At 36.0% G+C, this 18707-nt stretch overlaps 1 protein-coding gene across 2 annotated transcripts in view; it reads right to left on the bottom strand.

Annotated features, from left to right (window-relative positions):
* Positions 1-18707, bottom strand: part of LOC123556702 (N-alpha-acetyltransferase 15, NatA auxiliary subunit-like) — a 46191-nt gene that overhangs the window by 8110 nt on the left and 19374 nt on the right. For both annotated transcript variants that reach the window (XR_006687515.2, XM_045347616.2), the window contains exons 8-20: positions 17685-17804; positions 17271-17366; positions 15842-15948; positions 15095-15167; positions 14747-14919; positions 14057-14209; positions 13566-13694; positions 13111-13260; positions 12523-12586; positions 11748-11932; positions 6609-6717; positions 5581-5679; positions 1645-1797 (exon numbers count right to left, since the gene is read on the bottom strand). Coding sequence is in view for 1 of the 2 variants with exons in the window: in XM_045347616.2 (XP_045203551.2) it covers positions 1645-1797; positions 5581-5679; positions 6609-6717; positions 11748-11932; positions 12523-12586; positions 13111-13260; positions 13566-13694; positions 14057-14209; positions 14747-14919; positions 15095-15167; positions 15842-15948; positions 17271-17366; positions 17685-17804 (1611 nt within the window). In the remaining variant the exon portion in view is untranslated. The remainder of the gene's footprint in view (positions 1-1644; positions 1798-5580; positions 5680-6608; positions 6718-11747; positions 11933-12522; positions 12587-13110; positions 13261-13565; positions 13695-14056; positions 14210-14746; positions 14920-15094; positions 15168-15841; positions 15949-17270; positions 17367-17684; positions 17805-18707) is intronic.

Here is an 18707-nt window from a genome sequence, read left to right as displayed (position 1 = left end):
TTTATCTATTTATTTAATTGGGTTTTACAGCGCACCAACACAGTATAGGTTATATGGTGCCAAACACGACTACAAATTTTGGTTTCACATCTCATTTACATCGAAATAAAAACATGAGGTATGGAATCAAAATTTGCATGCCTACTGGAATCACAGAGTTACAGCAAAACCAAGTGTTAAGACCCTATTAGTCGTCTCCTACGATTATGCAAGGGTAAGGTAGTGGTTCCAATTCTTTTCATACACAGATCGTTCCAGAACCACATGGGGTTCACACTGCGCTTAATGCTGTAAGTTCATGCATATATTTGATAGCTGTTTTTGTATAGGTTTTATGCAGAACATGTCAAATAACATTTCTTTTCAAGGTATAAATGTATTACATACAGCAAATTAAAATATTTCTTTCCTTTTTTACACCATGAACCTTATTATTTACGTTAGGATGTTAATCACTAATGATTACACCCGTTTTCAAACATGGCCCAGTTGGATGTAATAGACTGAAACTACAGCTGCTTTTGAGAAAAGCGCATGTCTACCACAACTGCCTAGTCATCTAAATAGCAAGTCAGTCTTTATATACTGTTTACTCACTGCAAATATAGCATTGAAGAGTAGAAAGGCTGATTTTGGGTAATTCAAGGGCCTTAATTCTGAAGTGTCTAGAGCGATTTGGCTAGTTATTGAACTTGGCCGAGGACTTATGGTCAAACAGATTTTGTTCAAATTTGGTGAAGATCGGATGAGGAATGTTCGACTTAGAGCGCAGACAAGAGTAAAAGGCCGATTTTCGGTAATTCAAGGGCTATTATTCCCAAGTGCCTGGGCTGATTTGGCCAGTTATCGAACTTGGCTGAGGACTTATGGTCAAACACATTTTTTTCAAGTTCGGTGAAGATCAGATGAGAAATGTTCGACTTAGAGCGCGGACAAGAGTATAAAGGCCGATTTTTGTTAATTCAAGGGCCATAATTCCAAAGTGCCTGGGCCGATTTGGCTAGTTATCTAACTTGGCCGAGGACTTATGGTCAAACACAAGTTTGGTGAAGATCGGACAAGAAATCTTCGACTAAGAGTGCGGACAAGATTTGTGACAGACACACAGACAGGAGTAAATCAATATGTCTCCCACAACACCATAATGAAATTTTTTTAATGAAAGTGATTATTGTGTCACGAGTTGGACTAAGGAAAATGCAAGAATATTATTCAAATGCATAACATTTAAGGATGATTTCATAATAGTAAAGCTTGAGGCATTGTTTATAGAAACTATCTAGGACTTATTAAAATGTCTAGGACTCCTCAAGTCAATTATGTATGATTACATCTTGAACACAGGATAGTAGAATCATGCATACTTGAAAATAAAGATATTTTGCTTTTACTGCAAGAGTTAATGTTTTTCCAGCCAGACCACAAAATTGTTTGACATATCCAGCAATGCCCTGTTGTAATGTTAAACAGTTAACCATTTGTATCATCTGCAAGGTAAGTACCTTGTATTTTTTTTAACCAACCAAAACGCAAGTATTTCATTTCTGCACTATATTTATAACTAGGTTATGCCTAGCATTAAAAGCAATCCAACAAAAACTCCTGATTTATTACAAGAATGTTACAAGCAGCATAAAAACATACCTGCTGCTCTGTGTAATACTGAATTGACATTTCTACAGAGATACTCCTCATTGAGCTTGTTTGCATCCTGGCTGCTTAACAATTTCTCCATCTCTTCATCTAGTACACGCATCACAGACTCTGGTAAATTTCCCGAACACTTCTTTTTCTTCACTGTTAGCAGATAAAACAATGTTACCAAACCAGTGATACAATTTTAAACATATTCTAAGAAATAAAACTAAAAGTATATAATAGTCAGTGTTAGGTTTCACAACCAACAACAAGAGCGCCGCCAAGCGGGGCAATATACGCCTGAAGGGTTTCATCAGAGGATGGGAGCAAAATTTAAAGAACTTGACTCAAAGGACAGGAACAACAAAAAAAGAAGAAATTCAAAAAAAAAAAAAAAAATTCTAAGTCCACAAAAAAATTCTTACCAGTTAGTTATGTCAAAATACATCTAAAAATTGGATGTACCATCCATGTTGTACCACAGAAAAGTGGTCTCGGTTTTTCCCTACGGCCAATAATAAAAAAGTTTCAAAATAAGCTATTTATAGTAAAAAAAAAAAAAGGGAAGTAATTCAAAAACAAAAATTATTGTAAGAGAACAAAAAAGGGTCTGCAAAATAAAAACGAGCACTGCAATGCAGAGCAATATACACAAAGCGAAGTCATATATGACCTTTGACCCCTAAGTGTGACCTTGACCTTGAAGCGAGTCAACCAAAACATGCGCTCTGCACGTCGCCTCAGTGTGGTGAACATTTGTGCCAAGTTTCTTTGAAATCATCCAAGCAGTTCAAAAGTTACAGAGCGGACATGAAACACACTCATATGACCTTTCACTCCTAAGTGTGACCTTGACCTTGAAACTAGTCATCCGAAACAAGCGCTCTGCATGTTGTCTCAGTGTGGTGAACATTTGTGCCAAGTTTCTTTGAAATCCTTCGAGCAGTTCAAGAGTTACAGAGCGGACACGAAACACACTCATATGACCTTTGACCCCTAAGTGTGACCTTGACCTTGAAATGACACATCCAAAACATGCGCTCTGCACGTCGTCTTGGTGTAGTGAACATTTGTGTCAAGTTTCTTTGAAATCCTTCAAGGGGTTCAAGAGTTACAGAGCGGACACGAAATTGCTAACGGACGGACGGACGGACACCGGGACCATAACATAATACGTCCCTTCAGGCGTATAAAAAGACAGACTGACAGTATAGCAGACATTATGATAACAAAATATATTGAAGTAACATACTTCTGGATAACAGTGCTGTAATTTATATATAACAACATTCCATCACTGTGGATGAAGTCCCTGTTAGTTATCAAAACTTCCTCTTTCTAAACTGAATTAAACAAGAGGACCATGATGGTCCTGAATCGCTCACCTCTTCCCACATGACCCAGTTTTGAGTATGACGTCGTTTTTTTCTATTATTTGACATAGTGACCTAGTTTTTGAGCTCAAGTGACCCAGTTTTGAACTTGACCTAGATATTATCAAGATAAAAATGCTGACCAATTTTCATGAAGATCCATTGAAAAATATGGTCTCTAGAGAGGTCACAAGGTTTTTCTATTATTTGACCTATTGACCTAGTTTTCGAAGGTACATGACCCTGTTTTGAACTTTACCTAGATATCATCAAGGTGAACATTCTCACTAATTTTCATGAAGATCTCATGAAAAATATGGCCTCTAGAGAGGTCACAAGGTTTTTCTATATTTATACCTACTGGCCTAGTTTTTGACTGCACGTGACCCAGTTTCTAAACTGACCTAGATATCATCAAGGTGAACATTCAGATCAATTTTTATAAAGATCCATTGAAAAATATGGCCTCTAGAGAGGTCAAAAGATTTTTCTAATTTTAGACCTACTGACCTAGTTTTTGACCGCAGTTGACCCAATTTCAAACTTGACCTAGATATCATCAAGACGAACATTCAGACCAACTTTCATATAGATCCCATGAAAAGTATGGCCTCTAGAGAGGTCACAAGGTTTTTCTATTATCTGACCTACTGACCTAGTTTTTTAAAGCACGTGACCCATTTCAAACTTGACCTAGATATCATTAAGGTGAACATTCTGACCAATTTTCATGAAGATCCATTCAAGGGTATGGCCTCTAGAGAGGTCACAAGGTTTTTCTATTTCAAGACCTACTGACTTAGTTTTTGATCGCAGTTGACCCAGTTTCAAACCTGACCTATATATCATCAAGATCAACATTCAGACCGACTTTCATACAGATCCCATGAAAAATATGGCCTCTAGAGAGGTCACAACGTTTTTTCATTATTTGACCTACTGACCTACTTTTTGTGGGCACGTAACCCACTTTCAAACTTGACCTAGATATCATCAAGATAAACATTCTGACCAATTTTTATGGAGATCCATTCACAAGTATGGCCTCTAGAGAGGTCACAAGGTTTTTCTATTTTTAGACCTACTGACCAAGTTTTTGACCGCACATGACCCTGTTTCGAACTTGACCTAGATATCATCAAGATGAACATTCAGACCAACTTTCATACAGATCCCATGAAAAATATGGCCTTTAGAGAGGTCATAAGGTTTTTCTATTATTTGACCTACTGACCTAGTTTTTGAAGGCATGTGAACCACTTTCGAATCTGACCTAGATATCATCAAGATGAACATTCAGACCAACTTTCATATAGATCCCATGAAAAATATGGCCTCTAGAGAGGTCACAAGGTTTTTCTATTATTTGACCTACTGACCTAGTTTTTGAAGGCACGTGACCCACTTTCGAACTTGAACTAGATATCATCAAGGTGAACATTCTGACCAATTTTCATGAAGATCTCATGAAATATATGGCCTCTAGAGAGGTCACAAGGTTTTTCTATTTTTAGACCTATTGACCTATTTTTCGAACGCACGTGACCCAGTTTCGAACTTGACCTAGATATCATCAACATGAACATTCAGATCAACTTTCATACAGATCCCATGAAAAATATGGCCTTTAGAGAGGTCACAAGGTTTTTCTATTATTTGACCTACTGACCTAGTTTTTGAAGGCACGTGACCCAGTTTCGAACTTGACCTAGATATCATCAAGGTGAACGTTCTGACCAATTTTCATGAAGATCTTGTGAAATATATGGCCTCTAGAGAGGTCACAAGGTTTTTCTATTTTTAGACCTACTGACCTAGTTTTTGAAGGCAGGTGACCCAGTTTCGAACTTGACCTAGATATCATCAAGGTGAACATTCTGACCAATTTTCATGAAGATCTTGAGAAATATATGGCCTCTAGAGAGGTCACAAGGTTTTTCTATTTTTAGACCTACTGACCTAGTTTTTGAAGGGACGTGACCCAGTTTCGAACTTGACCTAGATATCATCAAGATGAACATTCTGACCAACTTTCATAAAGATCCCGCAAAAAATGTGACCTCTAGAGTGGTCACAAGCAAAAGTTTACGGACGCACGGACGCACGTACGCACGGACGCACGGACGGACGACGGACACCGCACGATCACAAAAGCTCACCTTGTCACTTTGTGACAGGTGAGCTAAAAACAGCTGAACAACATGCCCTTCATTTTATCTATTTCCATTTTTTAAAAACTTTATTCTTTCCATGAAATAAGCTGATGGCAATGTTTTTTTCAAGTTCTCGAGGTAACCCTGAAGCAGTATATTTTTTCAAAATTCAAGTATCTTCCTGGACATTTTATGGTTTCAGTCATATTAACCTGTAACCTGCTGGCGACAAGTAGTTTTGCCTTTGCGACCAGTGCAGGCCAATCATGTTCACTATTCAATCAGTAGATTTTCACTGAACATCCCTTTGAATAAGAAATGGTACTGCCGAACTTGTATGATGGACCAGTCCAGTTTAAAAATTTAGCAGGGTAAAGGTTAAAGTAGTTTTCAACGAATATCATAAAATAAAATACCTAGAATAAGAAACCTGAGAAGATAGACATGTAACTGTGGGTTTTCTCTGTCTACTTGACATCCACGTTTCAATGATTGCAACATCAATAGTAACTTATCTGAAACAAACAGAAAACATCATGGCTTATAATTTATTTAACTGAGTTTCAGTCACCATTTTAGGTTGAGCATACACTATTCCAGCTTTTGACGAGCATTGGTTCAGGCACCAGTGGGCACCTGGGAAGAACCACTGACCTTAACCTTTAGCATGCTAGGTAAATTGTCGTCTGCTGGAAATGTCGTCTGCTAAAATTGTTAAGTTCATTCAATTTGCTCCAAAATTGGAAGAAATACTGTCAGAGTAGCAAACAGCTTGGAACCTGATCAGATGCCGATTTAATCGGCGTCTGATCTGGTTCCAAGCTGTTTGCAAAGGCTGTTAAATTCGCCTGCAGCAGGCTAAGGGTTAATCAGCTGGATGCCTTCCGCACAAACAAAGTACAACATAACAAGCAATTTTTTTTTTTTGTTGGATTTAACGTTGCACCGACACATGATAGGTCATATGGCGACTTTCCAGCTTTAATGGTGGAGGAAGACCCCAGGTGCCCCTCCGTGCATTATTTCATCACAAGCAAGAACCTGGAAAGAACCACCGACCTTCCGTAAGCCAGCTGTTTCTAATCCACTGGAGTAAGAGGTAAGCGATTAGAGTAACAACCACTCTGCCATGGAGACCCCCTAACAATATTTAAGTGTGTATTTGAAAATAGTATATAAATCTTCCAGCAATAGTGTATAAAATGCAGTAAAACTATAGGTATATGGAATTACTGCTAGCAGTAAGCCAAATATTAATTCCTTTAATTTCTACTTGTACAACTGGACAGTTGGATTTGTTGAGCCCTGTATAGTCTGTGTATGATTTCCATCAGGCAGCAGATATTCATCCTTTCAACTTGTATCCCTGGACAAACATAGTTTTGAAATCAAAAGTTGGTGGGTTCGAAGGTAAATAAAGTAGAACTTCAAAGCAAAACTTTACCTTTTCTAGAATAAATTTCATAAGCAAATAAATGAGTTTCTATTCTTTGTGGAGCTAGTAATTGCAATGGTTTGAGAAATTTGATTGCTTGCTCTAGAGGGCTTTCCACCTGTAAAAGAAACAAAGATAATCATTTTCATATATTAAACACATACATGGTGAAGAAACTACATGACGATTTTAATATTTTGTTATTTCCATTTTTCACTAAATCATTTTTTCAGTCACATCTGCTATATTCAATTTTAAACTGGAAATGAGCAGACCCAGTAATTATTACCGCTAATGTTTATTAAGACTAGATGCCCACGGGCAACATGTCGAGCCCGCCAGCTGTCAAAAGGACTGGGAGTTGCACATGACACTCCCTGTCTCATTGAGGCAAACATTTATGCCAAATAAAAAAGAGATTGCAAAAAGTTACAATATAAGTTATTTAAAGTAACAACAAAGAGAAGAAATTCTAAGTCCACACAAAAATCCTCACCAGTAGAGATAGGTCAAAAATCACCTGAAAATTGGATGTAACAAGCATGTTGTACTACAGAAAAGTGATCTTGATTTTTCCCTACGCCCAGTAATAAACAAGAGGACCATGATGGTCCTGAATCGCTCACCTGTCCCAACATGACCCAGTTTTGAACTGTGTATGACGTCATTTTTTTCTATTATTTGACATAGTGACCCAGTTTTTGACCTCATGTGACCCAGTTTTGAACCTGACCTAGATATCATCAAGATGAACATTCTGACCAACTTTCATACAGATCCCATGAAAAATATGGCCTCTAGAGAGGTCACAAGGTTTTTTCATTATTTGACCTACTGACCTAGTTATTGAAGGCACGTGACCCAGTTTCAAATTTGACCTAGATATCATCAAGATGAACATTCTGACTAATTTTCATGAAGATCCATTCAAAAGTATAGCCTCCAGAGAGGTCACAAGGTTTTTCTATTTTTAGACCTAATGACCTAGTTTTTGACCGCAGCTAACCCAGTTTCGAACTTGACCTAGATATCATCAAGATGAACATTCAGACCAACTTTCATACAGATCCCATGAAAAATATGGCCTCTAGAGAGGTCACAAGGTTTTTCTATTATTTGACCTACTGACCTAGTTTTTGATAGCACGTGACCCAGTTTCGAACTTGACCTAGATATCATCAAGGTGAACATTCTGACTGATTTTCATGAAGATCTTGTGAAAAATATGGCCTCTAGAGAGGTCACAAGGTTTTTCTATTTTTAGACCTACTGACCTAGTTTTTAATCGCAGTTGACCCAGTTTCGAACTTGACCTAGATATCATCAAGATGAACATTCAGACTAACCTTCATACAGATCCCATGAAAAATATGGCCTCTAGAGAGGTCACAAGGTTTTTCAATTATTTGACCTACTGACCTAGTTATTGACGGCACGTGACCCAGTTTCGAACTTGACCTAGATATCATCAAGGTGAACATTCTGACCAATTTTCATGAAGATCCATTCAAAAGTATGGCCTCTAGAGAGGTCACAAGGTTTTTCTATTTTTAGACCTAATGACCTAGTTTTTGACCGCAGCTGACCCAGTTTCGAACTTGACCTAGATATCATCAAGATGAACATTCAGACCAACTTTCATACAGATCCAATGAAAAATATGGCCTCTAGAGAGGTCACAAGGTTTTTCTATTATTTGACCTACTGACCTAGTTTTTGAAGACACGTGACCCAGTTTCGAACTCGACCTAGATATCATCAAGATGAACATTCTGACCAATTTTCATGAAGATCTTTTGAAAAATATGGCCTCTAGAGAGGTCACAAGGTTTTTCTATTTTTAGACCTACTGACCTAGTTTTTGACCGCAGTTGACCCAGTTTCGAACTTGACCTAGATATCATAAAGATGAACATTCAGACCAACTTTCATAAAGATCCCATGAAAAATGTGACCTCTAGAGTGGTCACAAGCAAAAGTTTACGCACGGACGCACGCACGGACGACGGACGACGGACGCTGCGCGATCACAAAAGCTCACACTGTCACTTTGTGACATGTGAGCTAAAAAGTTACGAATATAAGCTATTTATAGTAACAACAAAGGGAAGTAATTCTAGGATCTTGCGTAAGACACTTCGTCTCATGATGATGAACAATTGTGCCAATTTATATCAAAATCCCTCTATGCATCAAAAAGAAATGCTCCAGACAAAGTCATTCTTGTATTTGACTTTTAACATCTAAGTGTGACCTTGACCTTAGACCTAGGGACCTGGTTCTTACGCATGACACTCCGTCTCATGGTGGTGACCATTTGTGCCAAGTTACATCAAAATCCCTCCATGCATGAAGAAGAAATGCTCTGGACAAAGTTGCCATTCTTGTATCCTTTGACCTCTAAGTGTGACCTTGACCTTAGATCTAGGGACCTGGTTCTTGCGCAAGACACTCCGTCTCATAATGGTGAACAATTGTGCCAAGTTACATCAAAATCTCTCCATGCATGCAGAAGAAATGCTGCGGACAGTCATTTTTGAATTTGACCTTTGACCTATGGGTGGTTTTCAAAATAATGAAGCAAAAGTGTGACATAGGGGTTGAAAATTCAAACTTATTTGTTAGGGTGGTCACCTATTTTTTATGATAGCAAATACTTCAAATTTAAAGGAAATAACTCTGGGAAAGTGTTGAGAAATGCCAATAAGAAAATATTTCAGCCTTTAATTCGAAAGTTCAGTGAATTTCCCATAAGATGGGTGATAAATGTTGCAGTGTTTTATGACAAGGAATTATGTATAACAGTAATTTTTTCAACATAAATGATAAGTAATGGGTGTATGTGTATGGTTTGAAACTTATTTACTCAAATGTTTGTGGACACTGGTTTTTAAAATCACAATTTAGGCACAAATCTGACATGAAAATAAAACTTTACCTAGAAAAATTGTTGCTAAGTGCAAAATAACTAACATATAATTATTAAACCTATTTTTTTTCTCTCACTTTGCATGTTTTATAAACCACATGCCAATTTTCAAGAATGTCCAGTAATTCTAATTTCTAGAATTGTCAACTCAAAATTGAGTTATTGTACAGATGCACAGGGGACACATACTGAAGATCAGTGTAATATTCATCCATTATTAGTTTTCTATTCATAAAAGACTAATGGTGATCAACTTTAGACAAATCCTATTAAAAAATTGATTTACTCCACAAATAACTACAAATTGAAAATTTTCACTACAAAACATGAAAATTCAACTGAATGTAATGCTTTAAATGAAAAATAAGTGACTTATACATAACTAATACACTGAAATCATTTAGTTTACATGCAATGCTTATTCATAGTAGACAAATGACAAAATGCCATGCATGATAAAATGGAATAGTAAAATTCATACATACTTTATAATGTTACTAAAAAGGGTGCACAGGGGACAAATTGTATCAAAATATTTATTCATAGAATATGTTCATGGTAAGTAAAATTCTTTTAACTACACAATATTTACTAGTGAACATTAGATATTTAGGTAAATTTAAAGAGCTTAAGAAGCAATAAAATTGATGTATCCACCTTTAAACTTGAAAATTGGCAACTTCAGAAGAAAATGCAAACAATGAATTTTAAATTGTCCAGGGTTTCTTATATAATGCTAAATTATCAAGTAATGCCTAAATTTTGCTTTCACACTGTTAAGAATATAGAACTGCCACCACAAATTACAGTAATGCTATGAAAATTGATATATGTCAAAAAAGGGTGCACAGGGGACATCACTTTTGGCTCTGTGATGTTTAACAGTCAGTAATATGTGAAGTTGAATGCTGCTTTTGTATCTGTTGTAACTCCCTTTCAAGGAAAATAAAGTAAAATCCCATTTTATTTAAAGAATATAAGAAATCTGACACTTAACAACTGAAAGATGCACAGGGGACATTTTTAGGTGTATAGACATCCAGCAGTTTCTGAGAGAAAGTTGATTTATTAAAGAAAAAAATCATACTGTGTCTTCACAGCTGAAGGGATAAGGATCTTAGAAAAACATTAAGACTTTAGAAAAGTAATAGGGTTATGAAATTGTAGTGTTCAACATTTAAATTTAGTATTTTTTTAACTATTTTTTGTGAAGGGGGTTCCATCACAAGATGTGAAATATTGGTAACAATAAGATGTAGGTAATGAAAAGAAGTATTTTATTTAAATGTGCAGAGTTTAAGTTACACAAAAAAGCCAAAGCTGTTACAATAAAGCATGGTTTTAAAAAGTAAGCCACAGTTGAAACTATACTTCATGTAAAATGTCACACTTTTTTGGGTGCACAGGGGACAAAATTAGCTATATAATTTAATATAACTTTAAAACTGTTTGATTCATTAAGCTGAAATTGCACACATTTATTGACTACATTGATTTGGATATAATTTGCCCCAAAATGCATTCTAAAACTAAACTGAATTAAAGTAAGGTGAGAGAAAAGAAAAAGCTTCATTATTTTGAAAACCACCCCTATAAGTGTGACCTTGCCCTTTGAGATAGGAACCTGGGTTTTGCGCATGACACTCCGTCTCACTGAGGTTAACATTCATGCCAAATATAAACAAGATTGCTCCATGCATGTCAAAGTTATGGTCCGGACAAACAAATCCGGACGGACGGACGCACACACATACACCGAACAGCCATTTGGACAACTATGTCTTCGCATCCGCAAGCGGGCTCGACAAAAATGGACCAAGTTAAGGCCAATCATGCTAAAATGTCTCAGCTTGACACAATGTGTGCAACGCAAAAAAAATATGATGTAACCTTTTTTACCATGAAGTATCCAAATTTTTTGAATATCCATCCTAGTACAGGATTACAGAGCAGAAGAGAAATTTTTTTTATTTTGAACTGCAAGGCCATCTCTTACTAGGATGAATGTATGTTTAACTTTAAGCAATGCTACAGGTGTAACATCAAATGTTCCAAACCCATTATTGGTAACAAGAACATAAACATTTAGGCCTAACTTAACCGTTCTATTTCTTTTTGTGGCACTGAAAGTAACAAATGTTGCTATATACTTTTGTTCTTAAATCTGTAACTGTACTTCTCTAACTGAAGAAGCTAATGAAGGATGGCAGTTTTCTTACTTTAGCGAGTTTATCTGGCACCAACTCCTCCTCTTTAGGTCCATCTTGGTCCTGATCTTGTTGTTTCTTATTTGGATGGTCTTTTTTCTCTTGTTCTTTCTGTTTTTCTTTCTCCTTCTCCAGTTTCTTCTGTTGTTTCCTTTGTTTGTTCTTTAATTTTTTCAGTTCACTCGGCGTTAGATTGTCTGCAGTAGATAAAAGGTATTGTAGGATTTGATTACATTGTTTCAATGCAAAACACATGAAACAGATTACACTAACATTTTTCTTTTAACTTCTCCATTAATTTTTTTGCTTGTTGAACTATGCTAAGAGATAGCATCTGATATTTTAAAGAATATTCTGCTGCATTTCTTGTGAAAGAACAATTCTGTTTGTAAGTACTGCAGTAAGTCTAGTCTAATCATCTGTCTGTTATAACATATGGATCTTTTGACAAGAAAATCTTAACTTAAATCTACGTAATTGAGCCGCACCATGAGAAAACCAACATAGTGCATTTGCGACCAGCATGGATTCAGACCAACCTGTGCATCTGCGCAGTCTGTCAGGATCCATGCTGTTCGCTAACGGTTTCTCTAACTGCAGTAGGCTTTGAAAGTGAACAGCATGGATCCTGACCAGACTGTGCAGATCCATGCTGGTCGCAAATGCACTATGTTGGTTTTCTCACAGTGTGGCTTGTATTTCTCTTTATAGTGAAGAGAAGCTTGAACTGATCATCTAAAGGTCTCTATCTTATAATATTACTATAACAAAGAATTAAAAGTTATACCTGCATCTAGTAGATTATCTTTATCATTATCTGACAGAGGATGATCATGTAAATGCAGGTAAATCTGAAAAGTAATGAGAAAACATGTGTATCATTAATGGCAATAAATCATTGCATGAATTAACAGCTACTAGGTTAATTCATATGCACATTCCATTTATTTACAAATTCTATCTTCCCACTTAATTGCTGTGATTTAGCGTTAATTGTTATGTGCATGTGGGCCTGTGTTAAGTTTTTCTTACTTAAAGATTTTGTTGTAGTGGCCTCCATGGCTGAGTGGTTAATGTAGCTGACTTCTAATCACTTGCCGCTCACATTTGTTGGTTTGAAAATTTGCTTGAGGAGTAAAATTCTTTTATAACAGGAAGTCATCCGGCTAGCTTATGGAAGGTCAGTGGTTCTATGCAGGTGCCCGCCCAGGCCTGAAACTATGCCCAGAGGGGGCATCTTTGACTGTTCTCCACCACCAAAAGCTTGAAAGTTGCCATATGACCTAAAACTGACTTGGTGTGATGCTTCGCTCAATAAAAGAATGAATTAAACTTTGTTGCGCCTGTATAATGTCAATTATAGACAAAACTTTACCTCTATTGCAATTTTAGCTGCCTTAAAATAGAAAGGATGACTACGCAAAACATCTTCTAATCGTAACAATCCTACATAGGCTCGTAACGTCATCTTTCTCATACAGTACGTGTGGAAGTCAAACTGGTCTTCTATAATCTCTGTAAAATGCTGAAAAAGAGGCAGAAAATAATGTAACACAAAGAACAAATTTACACTTTGTTAGATCAGTATATTTTCTTTTATGGTAATTACAGAGTCGTATCCCTTGGTGTAACCATCAGTAATGTAAATGCCAGTGCTCTGACTTAAACCTGTCTTCAAGATAGACGGAATTTAGAGACAAGCCAGTTCGAGATATCTAGTTTTAACTGTAATTTGTACTTTTTTTGACAAATGTAACCCACTTATGCTATATGGAATACAAACTGCATATTTACAGATAATTTCACAAAACGGTTATAAAATGTACTTACCCTGTCAATTTCATGGCACTTTTTCAGGGCCTCGCCCCACTTGCCTAGTCGTTGATACGCTGCTGCACATTCTGTCTGGAACCACATACACTGCATCTCATTCAGGTTATCTGTTGCTGACACACCTTCCTAACAAATACAATTATGTTTTTTTAAATAAGAAACATACACACATGAAATATTTTAATTTACCTAATGGCCTTTGAAGTTAGTGTACTTAATACAATACTTGCATCTAAAAGTAATGATAGATATTGTCTACAGGCACTGCAGTTAATGATAACCTGTTATTCATGTGATTAAAGCCAATGAAATTTTCATGAAACTTTGTTACCATTTTTTGTGTATTTCTGAAAAATATTTTCTATGCATTTAAGACAAAGTAGTTTACAATAATGGTAATATTTCTCTTGCTCTCCCAATCTTCATTTTATCTCTCCAACAAGAACAAAGGTGTGAAATTTTACACCCTTGCATGTCTATCAACTTACCCTAGTAAACTTTGAACACATGTCAGCTGCTTCTTGTATGAGGTTTGATCGCAGCATATACTTGGCACATTTTGAGTTAATGTAACGATCTGCAGTGTCTAGAGACTGTGCCTCATCCATCAATCTGTAAGCTTCTTCTATATCACCCGCATGCTGTAAATAATTTTTTATTATCATTTTAAATTATACTAATAGACATGTTGGAATAAAACTAGAAATAGTAAGAACACAAAGAAAATCAGAATTCTGATCCAGTCTATGAAATTTGAAGTGGAGATGCTATGGCGTATAAGTAAAGTCACTCTCTCCTGCCAGATTCCAAATCTTCTTGTAAACTCAAGATAAAGAAATGGTTTTCAATTAAAATTGAGGCAGCACGTCATCAGGCGAATATTATAAGCAGTAAGCGGTTTAAAATTAATGTCATCTAGAAACAGTAATACTTCTTAAATGGTGAATAGATTAATATTACTGTCTGCAACTTTCAACATACCAAAGTGCTAGATAAACACTTTTCAGCAAACTGTGTCAATTCTATCACCTTCTTTGATCAACAAGTGACCGTTTTCCCCAACTGAAATGGCACTACTTTGATATCAAACACATTTAGACAGTCTCCCTAATGATTTAGACTGGCATCACTTCTAAAATCCTACCATTTTCACTAAACAATACTGTTATGTGTCTTACCTTAAATAGTTTACCTTTAAGAACATATAGTTCAATAAGTAAAGGAGTGTGTTGTATCGCCATGTCTATATAGTGCAAGGCTTGCTGTGCATTGCCTATATAGTCGTAGTGTTGAGCAAGATAGTAGTAGACCCATAACAATGCTGTTGGTGGTTCCTTCTCACAATTTTCATCTGAAATATAAATAATCGCCATGGTAACACTCAACAAGTTCTAACTAACAGCAAACATTATGTAAATATTCAAGAAAACATTTTTAACTTAAATGACTTGCAAGCTGTCCGAGTGCTTTAATTTTTTTCACTTTTCTATAATAAGCATGACGGTCCATTAAAATGATCAACTTACCGGATTTGTTGAATAATTCATATTCTCTCAGGCTTTCTACATAGCTTAAACAGATTTCTTGAATTGCTGTAACCTGGAAAGAAATTTTGTGCTAGAACAAATTGCGATTCTCCAATGTTAGTTTTGTCATGTATCTGAAATTTTGTTACGAAAAATTACTCCATCATTATGCATACATGTGTCTCTGATAAAACCTCTATTCAAAATCAAATCATAACTTCACATTTTACACTTTAAAGCATTCTTCATTTTTGGGATAAATCATGATTCAAATAAAGACATTGAACTAAATGATCAATGCTTTCCACTTTCTCTGACATCGTATTTGTGTATCAAAATAAATGTTTGTCCCAAATCCACTACAATTTTGGGTGTGACATTGCTGAGTTTTCATAAACAATAGTAACACTTTTGTACATAGGCAAATATAAATGGCGCAGTGCAAGTATGTATAATTTGTGGGGAATAAGAGCCAACTATCGGCTTGAAAAATGGCTGATTGACAGCTAAAGGAAGACTTACTTTTGCATGGTAAGATTTGGAATTTCAAAAAAAAAAAACCTCAGTATTTTCAATTAGGAATCAATAACAGATATAAAATTGGCCAATCAAGCCCTGCCTGCATACACTACTTAAATACAATTTCTGGAACTGAGGACAGTTCTGGATACAAGTAATTACTTAAGTTTTTAAACATGTGAAATCCTCTTTGTTTGCATAAATATATAAACAAGTATAATAGAATACCTTTGCTGGATCTGTATAGACAGATTTCAGTGTTATAAACAATGGTGGAACTCCTTTATGGAAGCCATTCCGCAAATACTTGTCCAACAGTTTTTTGAACAAATCACCTGAAAAATTGCAACAATATGCCTAACTTCTTAAATTAAAATCTTTCTATATGTATTTCATGTATGACTAGCAACAGGGCAAATCTGATTGTGATTTGTTTGTTTTGGGTTTAATGCCATTTTTCAACATTACTTCATTTATGAAATGGCAAGCACATGGTTCATACAGGACTTGGCAAAAAAAATTCAAGGACTTTTCAAGGACTTTTTAAGGACTTTTTACGGATTTTCAAGGACTATTTTAATCGCTTTAAATCTTAAATTACAAAACCATTTAGGCTCTTCATAAGGCATTATGACAGAAGAAAAGTTACAGACCAGTTTTATTTTCCATAAGCTACAATAGCATATCTTAACCTTTATGAGATCTTCAATGGGATTACCTTTTATGAGCTATATTTGCCTGTATACATACTTAGTACATGTTTCTTATAAGTCTTTCAAGCTCTCAAGACTAGTTTTCAATTGTCCTCAAGGGACTTCACTTCTTGTTTTCGCGGTGATTTCAACGCACTTTCTCCCATAGTTCCGACATCAATGAGTTTATCACATACACTTATGCTTGTCTGACTTAAACTCCTTAACCACGATGAATAATCATCCTGTGTAAGCCATTTATTGGCGAAAACTACATTTATTTTTGGGCCACTCATTGTTGTTGTTGATAAGTCACGCTACAATGACCTTGCGCATAATATTTTAACGTTGTGAAAATCGCTATTCCGTATCTAACTTCCGTACCGAAACGGTGTTCAACTAGCGTTCCCTCCGTGGGTGTGCATGTATTTTTATTTACACCGTTTTTTCGCTCGTTTTGACTTATTTATTATTTATTTTTTGTATTTTTCCCCTACAATACGATTGCACCCCCGTTTTTAGCAAAATTTAAGGACTTTTCTACCTTTTTTTTCAAAATTCAAGTACTTTTTCAGGGGATTTTTGAAAGAAAAAAATCAAGGACTTTTCAAGGACTTAGGATCAAATTCAAGGACTTTCAAGGACCTGTGCGAACCATGAAGCAGTTAGCCCTACCTGTGTTCCTGGATTCTATACCAGTACGAACCTGTTCTCTCGCAAGTAACTGCCAACTTCCCCACATGAAACAGAGATGCAGGCAGATGATTTCAGTCACGTCTTTTATCAAATCAACACGGAAAACAAATACGTTATCCGAGGATGAAACTCAAGACCCAGCGATCAGTAGATCTGCTCTCTCCCTATTGAGCTTAGCATGCTTGCTTAATCTGATTATAATGTACTTTCTGTAGCATCTCAATGCTTTATGTATATATAGCTGTATATCTATCTATAACAGGGGTTACCTGTGGTAAAGTTAAGTGGAATTCTTTTTGGTGCTGAGGCTCTAGGAAATCTTTCCTCCGCATCCGTATACAGCTTCCAACGAGCTTCTTCTGTCTCTATGAACAATATATATATTTTTTTAATGTTCTATGAATTGTAGAGTAACATTCAATAACTTCATACTAATATCAAAATGTCAAACTGCATGTGTATATGCCATTATTAATCAAATATCAAAATGTTGCATTTTAGATGCTGAACAATGAACAAATTCTAATCTATATTTCTGAGTGATTTCTGTGTCTTCAAATAATGCATGTATATGAATGAACTTGAATTAACCATTTAACTCGTAAAATTATGGCCTATATAACATGTAACATAGTTGTTCTTCTACCCTGTGATTTTTTATAGGAAACTTTCCGAGGACTTACCTGGTTGCACGGAATCTTCCAGACCCTTGTAGTAGGCCCAGTTTTCTGGATTTCTGTTGATAAGTTCTTTATATATAACAGCAGCCTCAGACTTCCGACCCATCATTAGATATATCTCCCCTGTAACAAAACAACAGATATCTAAAAGCTTTGCTACATGGAAAATTTCTAACTTTTCCTCCATCATACGGAGCAAAGTTCCCTAAAGCAATAAATACTTCTAAAGATACATTTTCAGAAAGGACTTGTGTATACTGCATTACATTTTCTCCTGTACTACTTTTTAAGGCATTGTATAACAGCTAACAACACATGAGCCACGCCATGAGAAAACCAACATAGTGGGTTTGCGACCAGCATGGATCCAGACCAGCCTGCGCATCCGCGCAGTCTGGTCAGGATCCATGCTGTCCGCTTTTAAAGCCTATTGGAATTGGAGAAACTGTTAGCGAACAGCATGGATCCTGACCAGACTGCGCGGATGCGCAGGCTGGTCTGGATCCATGCTGGTCGCACACCCACTATGTTGGTTTTCTCATGGCACGGCTCACATAACAAATGATTAAAACAGACTGGCTGAACAAAATATAAATTTCAACAAAGTCTACCGTAACTTACTAGGGACACAGTCATAAAAGGTGAGTGTATTTTGGGGACAGATCTTCAAACCAACAAAAGGAGAAAATTACAGAATGACAAATATCAAATTCATTATATCACTGTAATTAGAAACAAAGAAATAATATGTCAGTGTCAATAATTCAACCAATATATATTGCTGCTTCAGCTATAGAACAAATAAAAATAAAACAGCATGTTGTATTGGGCTGACTGCCTACCAGTGTAACTACGCCTACCACGTTTGATCAGCAAGTGACCTTTGTGCAGCATAAAACTTTCTAAAATCTCAAAAAGACCAGAGATTGCATGATATGGCTTCTACGTTTACATGAGTTTGGTTGGTAAAAGTTTACAAAATTTCTATCTGTTTTACTGAAACAATCACCCGTCTTTATCTGCTCA

Source organism: Mercenaria mercenaria, chromosome 5 (assembly GCF_021730395.1).
Source record: "Mercenaria mercenaria strain notata chromosome 5, MADL_Memer_1, whole genome shotgun sequence".
Lineage (NCBI taxonomy): Eukaryota > Metazoa > Mollusca > Bivalvia > Venerida > Veneridae > Mercenaria > Mercenaria mercenaria.
This window is presented reverse-complemented; position numbering and strand designations above follow the sequence as displayed.